The sequence below is a fragment of the Gracilinanus agilis genome, chromosome 1, assembly GCF_016433145.1.
Source record: "Gracilinanus agilis isolate LMUSP501 chromosome 1, AgileGrace, whole genome shotgun sequence".
NCBI lineage: Eukaryota > Metazoa > Chordata > Mammalia > Didelphimorphia > Didelphidae > Gracilinanus > Gracilinanus agilis.
In genome coordinates, this window is record NC_058130.1 from 746,792,431 (window position 1) to 746,801,732 (window position 9,302).

Sequence of the window (9,302 nt, forward strand, 5' to 3'; positions counted from 1 at the left end):
AAGGAAGGAAGGAAGGAAGGAAGGAAGGAAGGAAGGAAGGAAGGAAGGAAGGAAGGAAGGAAGGAAGGAAGGAAGGAATTATATCCAAAGTCTTCCAAAGTCTTACCAAATGTTGATAAGCATACCACCTAAGTCTTTATTGGAGTCACTACTTAAAAAGGAGTAGTGAGCTAGTTGGCATAGTGGACAGAGCTCCAGGCATGGAGTTGGGAGGTCCTGGGTTCAAATAGAGCCTCAGACACTTCCTAACTATGTGACCGTGGGCAAGTCACTCAACCCCCATTGCCTAGCCCTTGGCCTTCTGTCATAAAATTGTTAAAACAGAAAGTAAGGGATTAAAAAAATAAAGCAACATAAGGCCAAACACTAACCCTGGATCACTGCAATGAAGATCAGTTTCCCAGCTGACAACTGAGTCATCAATAACACTATTCTCTGGGTTCAGCCATTCAACCAGTTCCAAATCAAACTTCCTGTACTATTGTCTACCTCATATATCAATGACCTTTGATTAAGAATAGACTATGACCAGGCAGCTTAGTGGTTCAGCAGATTGAGAGCCAAACCTTGAGACAAGAGGTCTTGGGTTCAAAAGCCTGTCCTCAGATGCTTTCTAAGTATGTGACCCTGGACAAGTCACTTAACCCCATTGCCTAGCCCTTATGGCTCTTCTGCCTTGGCACCAATGCATAGTATGGATTCTAAGACATAAAGTAAGAGTTAATTTAAAATAAAAACTATGAGATTTTATCAAAGGCTCTGCTAAAATCTGAGTGAACTATATCTGAGATATTGTCCTGACCCAGCAGTCTTGTAATACTGTCAAAAAAAAAGAAAACGAGATTAGTCTGGTATGACCAATTCTTGATGAAGTTGTCATGCTGGTTCTCTGGGATCAATCCTGCCTTTTCTAGAATTTGTTCACTAATCAATCACACCTCTAATAATACACACTTGAATTTGTGCCCATCTTCACCTGCCATGTGCCCAAGTCCATGTAATCAACTCAAGTATAAAACACATGGGACAGCTTGGGCAGAACGAAGGAGATCCCATACCTATTTTCTGTTACAATCTACCAACTTCAGTTGCTTTTGCGTGCTTTCCGGTATTTTCTCACCCTACTCACCATTTGAGACTAAGAAAAATGTTTGAAGGTCACAGAATAGCATCCATGGCTCTCCAAAGAAAAGAGATGGCACGTAAAATGAAAGTAGAAATTAAGACAATTGCAAAAATTCCTCCAAGCACATTGTCGAGCTTTGCCATCTCATAGGTGCTGCTGTGTGCTTAAAGAAGCCACACCTATGAGGGAACTGTGATCTGAGTGTGTCTCCCTAAACTGAGGAGCTTTTCCCGGACATACAGTCCTCATCAGACATTAGAATGGGCAAAGAACAAAAGAGAGGGGGGGAGTCAGAAAGGACCACCTTCGAGAAAGCTCTGGCTCCCGGGCATGTGATAGATACAGCAGCCTGTATTTATTGGTAAGAAAATCACTGCTTCTTGGCAGAGATTGATGACAGGAAACAAACACATAAAGTACCAAACCATTACAGCTATCCAAATATGGAATCTGCTATTTGAGCAGAGGTGAGGTTCATCTGATTAGGGGGAAGGGGAAAAGCACTCACATAACAACCACTTCGTGCCAGACACTGTTCTAAGTGTTCTTTACAAATATTCCATCTGGTCCTTACAACAACTTTGGAAGGTGGATGCTATTCTTGTCCCTGAATTACAGTCGAGGAAACTGAGGCAATTCAAAATTAAGAAACTTGCCCAAGGTCATACAACTAGTAAGATTCTGAGGCTGATGGGGAGACATTAGATGGAAAAAGAGCCAGGCCCAGAGCTGGGAGACCCCATCTTCAAATCTGACCTCAGACACTTCCTAGCTGTGTGACCCTGGGCAAGTCACTTAACCCCCATTGCCTTATCCATACCATTTTTCTGACTTAGAACCAATATACAGTACTGATTTTTGGGCAGAAGATAAGGGTTTAAAAAAAGAAAAGAGCCTGAGGCTGCATTTGAACTCAGGTCTTTCTGACTCCAGGCCTGACACCTTATCCACCACACCACCAGATGACTCAAGGTCTTCAAACAAAGGCTGGATAATATCTAGCTTAGAATGGTGTAGATAAGATTCTGCTTCAAGGACAGAGTGGATGTCATCCTAGTTCCTTTTGAGCTCTGAGATTTGATGATTTAGATTGTTTAAGAAAGGAAGTAAAGGTACCATGTTATAAAACTACCTGTTATAAGAACAAAGGAATATTTCAATGAATGAGTCCAACATCATCAAGATGAACAATTTCTAAGATAAAAAGGCATTTATCTTCTTTAGCATGTATTCAACTCTGTCATTAGTCATTAGCCACTAGAATGAAATTAATTTCTGAAAAGATTCGAGGAAAACTACTTTCAAGGCAGAAATTGTTTCTACAATAGATTTTTACAACTATATTTCGTGCCAAAAAAAAATTACAAATGTCCATAAAAACTTACCAATGCATTCATTGATTGAAAAAAAGAGGTATTCCCATCGGTGGATAGACCTATCAAAATGATCTACTCTCTGGATTTATTTGTAAAACTCACTGCTTCTTGGTAGAGATTTACGACAAAAAGGAAACACAGATCACCCAACTATTACAGTTGTACAAATATGGAACCCACTATGGGCAAGGGATGGGGGGAAAGTTTGCCTGTTTAGAGGAAAGGGAAAGAGGGGGAAGGGAAAAGGAGAAAGAGGAGGGAATATGCATTTATACAGTACATTCTACATAATAGCTATTATGCCAGCTGTTCAGATGCCCAGTGATCATGTGGAAGCACCATGTCTTCATCTGACTACACATCTTTGCTTATCAGCTTAAATGTCCTCCCTCACTTTACAAGTAAAGTTTTGCCCATTCTTTAAAGCCTGATTTATATACTATTTCCTATAGGAAAGTGTCCCTGATTCTCCAGGAGAATAATGATCTTTCTTCTCAAAACTCAATGTCCATTTTGTTTCACAATTCTCAAATGCACTCATCATCTAATGGCATATGTTATTATTATTTATTTGTGTTTTATTCCTGCACTCCTCCAACTTCATGAAGACAAGAACCATTAAAAAAAAAAAAAGATCGGGACAATTGATAGGATTCAAAAAAACCAAAAGGAAGGATGGGTAGTAAAACCTAGAAGAGAAGAAAATATAAAACTTTCTTAACTAGTCTTTCAAGACAAGGCAATATGAATGAATGAATAATATCTGATATCAATATAAAATCCTATGAATTCCCAAGAGAACAACCATGAGAAACCTCACAATGGTTCAAAAAATGACATGGAAGAGATAGAAATAGAGCTGGGCCTTGAAAACTTTAGAGAAGACAAGAAAAAGACTTTAGAAGATGAAGATGGAGGAGATGGAGGATGATCCATTAAGTATATACATAAGCAGGAGATCAGGGAAGAGAGTTTGGCTGAAACAGTTCTGAGGGTGAAGGGGAGCTATGCAAAGGCAAAGTGGAGTCACACAGCTGAAGTCTGAAGAGCTTATTTCTAATCCAGCTAAGAGGGAAGCATTAAAGATTCTGAGCCGCACAGTTAGGTGATCAGAACTAGGCGTTAGGAAGACTACATTGGTGGGAAGGTGATGGCTGGATGGGTGGATGGATGGATGGACAGATAGATGGACCGGTAAGAAAAGGATTAGAGGAAGCAAGAACAATTAGGAGGTTATTATAATAAAAAGGCAGAAAGTAAGCATGAGGACTATTAAATTTTATTCATCCACTCTCTAACGCTGAAGTGATGGAGACAATTTTCACACTTCCTTCAGATATTTGAGAATTTTACTTGATGTCTGCTGTGGTCAACAATACAGACCAAAACCAAAGCTTAACAGCAAAAATGGGGTTCAGTTAAATGTTATTGCTATTATACACATACACACACACACATATACTTACAACATCTCCTCAGGATCATCATGACGGATACATTTTTCATAGCCAAATCAAAAAATGATAGCAGACATGTTACATCACTGCTGTGAATTTACTTATACCTAAAACACTGTTTTTACCCCATATCATGCAAAGAACAAGAAGCAACCAAATGTAGGGCAAATCTTCATTCTGAATGTTTCATCTTCCACAGAGTTCCTGGAGGAGTAGGAAGCAGAAGGGAGGCTTCCCAATGAAGGATGCAATGCACTATCACATTCTCCAAAAGCCCACAATAAAACTAAGGAGGGCATTTGTACATTAGGGACTTTCAGCCACTACAAGATTGTACCAAAAGGTATTCCAACTGACCTGAAAGAGGTATTAGAACTCCAGAAGTATATAATTTATACTCAGACAATGTATTCATCCATCTGACTTGGTAGCCACCAGAATGCAGGCTAAAGAAGGCTGTACTGTAATTTTTCATTCGTGTTTAAAAAGAACTCACTGCAAATGTCAGATATAATTGCAATCTTCAAGATGTTTAATCTATTATAAGAGAAGTTGGTTAAAAGTATGAATTTTAATGTGATCATAAGATTTGACCTCTCAACCACTTTCTATAAATCTAAAGCAAATTTTCAGCATAATAACCCAGCATAAGTAGTAAATATTCAAAATCAGACGTGAAATTGTTTTATTCTCCTCTTCATTCTATAGTTAAGTGATAGTAAAGGGAATCCTTGTCTCTGAAAATTAATGGTAAAGCTCTGCCCCTCTGGGACAACTCCACCCTGAGGCATTCTCAATAATGGATGAGTCCCTGGATGGAATTACTATATCCTAAGAAAGTCCAATCACAGCTGCCTCCCACTCCCACTCCCAGATTTACCTCCTCACCAGCTGCCTGCCCCACTCAGGGATGATTCCACTTTTCTCCCCTTTCATCTCCCCTTTCTGCTTTATCTTCCCTGACAGAATGTAAGCTTCTTAAGAATAGAAACAGTTTTGTTTCCTTGCTTTTGAATTCATGGTGCATAACACTGCCTGGCACAATAGTAAATAACTAATAAGTGCTTTGATCTATCATATTAGAATTATGGTGTTATAAGAAGTATCTGCATTACATGACAATATCTATACCATTCAGTAATATATTCCATGCATAAATTAGTTCTGAAAAGAGGTTTGAAAAGGAATCCAAAAATTTCAACAAGATAAATCATTAAGTTTATGATTTAAATGAGGAAATTCAGAGAGCATATTGTCTGATGTCTCCTTGACCCAAAATCCCTTCTATAGTATCTCCAAAAAATGGCCATCCAGCTTCCACCTCAAGGTGTCCTTTCAGGCAATTTCTGAAGACACCCAATCTACTTCTGGAAAACTCTCATTATGAGTATTTCCTTCCACCATGTCTAATTCTACCTTTCCACAAAGTAGAATGGCCCCAAGTTCCTCCTGCTGAGCCCAAGCAAAACAACTTTGATCACTCTCCCACATGAAAACCTTGCAAATAACTGAAGATTATAAACAAATAGTCGTACCATTAATAATAATAACTCATTACAAAAATAAAACGAATTAATCTGATTTCATTAAATTAAAAGTTTTGCACAAACAAAATCAATGCAACCAAGATTAGAAGGAAAAGAGATAAGTGGGGAGTGTTTACAGCAAAAATCTCTAACAAATTTCACTATATAGAGAGAGAACTGTGTCAAATTTATAAGAATACAAGTCATTCTCCACTGACAAATGGTCAAAGGAAAAGAAAAGGTAGTTTTCCGATGAAGAACTCTTTAGACTTTGACATATGAAACAAATGCTCTAAATCACACTTGGTTAGAGAAATGCAGATTAAAACAATTCTGAGGCACCACCTCACACTTATATCAGATTAGCTAATACGACAGGAAAGGAAAATGACAAATATTGGAGAGCATGTGGGAAATTGAGATACTAATTCCCTGATAGAAATTGTGTACACGCTTTGATCCAGCAATACCACTATTAAGTCTGTATCCCCAAAAGCTTTTAAAAAGGAGTAGAGAAAAAGATTTATTTGTTCAAAAATACTTAGAGAAGCTTTTTTTGTGGTGACAAAAAATTGGAAATTGAGGGGATGCCCATCAATTAGGAAATGGCTGAACAAGTTGTAATGGAATATGATTGTACTGTAAGAAATAAGAAGGAGGAAGATTTCAGTAAAACCTGAAAGACTTACATGAACTGATGAAGGTAAAGTGAGCAGAACCAGGAGAACATTATGCACAGTAACAGCAATTGTATATGATGAATAACTGTGAATGATTTAGCTATTCCCAGCAATACAATTAATCAAGGCAATCCCAAAGAACTCATGATGAAAGATGCTAATTACCTCTGAAGAAAGAACTGATGGGGTTTAAATGCATATTGAAACAGCCTACCTTTCACTTTATTTTTTTTATAGATTTTTTAAAAATGTGTCTTCTACAACATGATGAATATATGAATATATTTCATATAAAAGCACATGTATAACCAATATTAAATTGTTTGTTGTCTCAGGGAGGGAGGTGGGAAGAGAAGGAGGGAGAGAATGTGGGATTCAAAAATGGTAGAAAAATGAATGCTATATCTAGTTAGGGCTGGTAAATTTGTCTATAGTATCATAGAATGGATTGAAATTATAAAAGAATAAAGAAAGAGACCTATGTTCATCTACCAAGCTGGATATGCAATGGTTAGCTATGAAACAAGAAGATGACTAATGGAAGTGATGAGAAATTCATAGGAGGCAACCCAAGAAAATGGCCAGCAAGCAAACCTTACCCATTGATCTCTATATATATACAAAATGGTCAAGTACAAATATCAAGATGAAAAACAGATCCTCATTTTAGGAGACAAATTTCATCTGAAAATTATTGATGAAATCACTACTGGAATAGGTCTACAGAATAATACTTTTCTTTATTAAAAAATCAATAATAGGATATGTGGGACATTGAGGTAGATCAGTGGGTAGAAAGCCAGACCCAGAGAGGGGGAGATCCTAGGTTCAAATCTGGGCCTCTGACACTTCCTCACTATGCAACCCTAGGCAAGTCACTTGACCTCCCACTGCCTGGCCCTTACTGTTATTTTGCCTTAAAATCAATTATAGTATTGATTCTAAGATGGAAGGCAAGAGCCTTAAAACAAACAAATAAATAATAGGATATGTAGAAGAGAGGTAAACTAGCATAATATGTTAAGTATTCAAGTCACAGTAGTAAGTGTTTGCTGGGTGCCAAGAACCATATTTAAATTCTACAGAAAAAACATCTATCATCTTGTACATTGATTCCCAAAGTGGGCGCTACTGCCCCCTGGTGGGTGCTGCAACGATCCAGGGGAGTGGTGATGGCCACAGGTGCATTTATCTTTCCTATTAATTACTATTAAAATTTTTAAAAAATTAATTTCCAGGGGGCTGAGTAATATTTTTTCTGAAAAGGGGGCAGTAGGCCAAAAAAGTTTGGGAACCACTGATCTAGTATATGGCACATAAAATAGTTACACATTGAATCCATAAAATGTATACTTCTCTATATCAAATATGTGAATATGGAGAAAGTTTGTACTAAGACTAAGTACAAAATAAGAATCAGGGAGGGAAGGCACAAATAGTTGAGGAAAGAGGTAGATTGTCAGGGAAAGCTCTGTGTAGGAGGCAGTGCTTAAGTGGGGTGTGGAAGGAAGAAAAAAATTGAATTTCAGGCATTATTTTGGAATTATCAGATCACTGGCATGAAGATAAGAGGTGTCTATGAGGAAGAGAGAAAGGGCCAGTTTGTTTGGATTATAAAATGTGGGAAGGAAGAAGTAATACATAATGAAACTGGGAAGATAGATTGGGTCCAGGTTACGAAGTCTTTTCAAAGGCCAACTGAGGAGCTGAAATTTTATCCTCAGGCAGTCAATAACAACTGGGGTTTGTTGAGTAAAGAACAGGAATGTTTGGATCTGAGCTTTAGGAAAATCATGATGGCAGCTGTGGGAAAAGATGGATTCAAGAACTGAAGCGAGTAGACAATTAGTACATCTAGTGAGGGGTGATGAGGGATGGAACTGGGGAGTGAGACAATCAGATACGAGAAAGATCATGGACAGACAAAGGGACTGATGGAATCTGTCAGATGTGTGACCCTAACCTAAGAGATGCACAAATCTGTGAAATACACAGTCTTCTCTGAAACTTCCAATTCTACCTGAATAAACAACTTTTAATATCTAAAGGAACATGTGTAAAGTCTCCAGATATAACCTATGGCCTTTCTATGAACTACTTCCTGCTCCCTTCCAAGTCAGATTAGTTTTATTTCTTGTATTACAGTTTCCTTGTCTTTGGGGCTTATCCTCCCAAGCAGGTCCCACAGGAGTAGCAACCATTAGTCTACCCAGCATCCAGGGCAGTGTGCTGAGATAATGAGCACATAGATGTTTGTTTATCACCATTCCTTATTTCCCAACATGCTAACTGGGAAGAGAAAATAATTTGTTCTAAATCAGCAAAACATTGCTAATGCTGGGAACATTGCTTTCTCCTGAACAACAACAAGCATTGTTGTTCAATCTGCTGTATCCAAATCTACCCCTTGGTCATTTAAAGTGCACTGAATCCAGATCCTAATTACTGTAAATAATGAATTCCTGAAGGGGTCAGATATATTTGAATTCACACTATTTCAAATTTGAATAATTTTACCACTTTGGGGGATTTATTATTTGTATTATTTATTAACTGCAACTTTGTAATAAATGTGAGTTATTATTATCGCAACCTGTGAATCTTAACTCTTATAACATATAGAGCTCCTCTCAGTTCCCTTTAACCGCTCAGATTTTATGTTGCCCTGGATTATGGCTCTTTTAAAACTTCATGGTTCTCTCCGCCAACCACTTAGCAATGAGAAACAGAACTTGAGTAGGTGTCAGTGAGCCTGTGTTCATAACATGGTTCTTTCAGTTATTACCTGTGTCCTTAGGTAAATCACTCCACTTTTCTGCGTCTTGGTATCCTCACTTGTTAAATGGGGCATAGGGGTAGGGTGAGATATGATGACCACTAAGGGCCCCTTTAGCTCTAAATCTATCTTCCTTTGATGCAGGTGCTTTTCTGGATTCTTATTTTTTGATGCACATACTGAAGCTGAGAGAGAGAGAGAGAGAGAGAGAGAGAGAGAGAGAGAGAGAGAGAGAGAGAGAGAGAAGAGACAGTATGAGAGACAGTATGAAAGACAGAGAGAAGAGAAAGTATGAGAGAGAGAGTTAGAGAGAGAGAGAAGAGAGTATGAGAGTATGAGAGACAGAGAGAAGAGAGAGTGT

The 9,302-nt window shown here is 38.0% G+C and overlaps 1 protein-coding gene across 1 annotated transcript in view; it reads right to left on the reverse strand.

Moving 5' to 3' along the window:
* The window catches only part of GLT1D1 (glycosyltransferase 1 domain containing 1), a 112,917-nt gene that overhangs the window by 43,617 nt on the left and 59,998 nt on the right, over positions 1 to 9,302 (reverse strand). Inside the window, 1 exon segment of the mRNA XM_044658731.1 lies at positions 9,041 to 9,066. Within this exon segment, the coding sequence (XP_044514666.1) occupies positions 9,041 to 9,066 (26 nt within the window).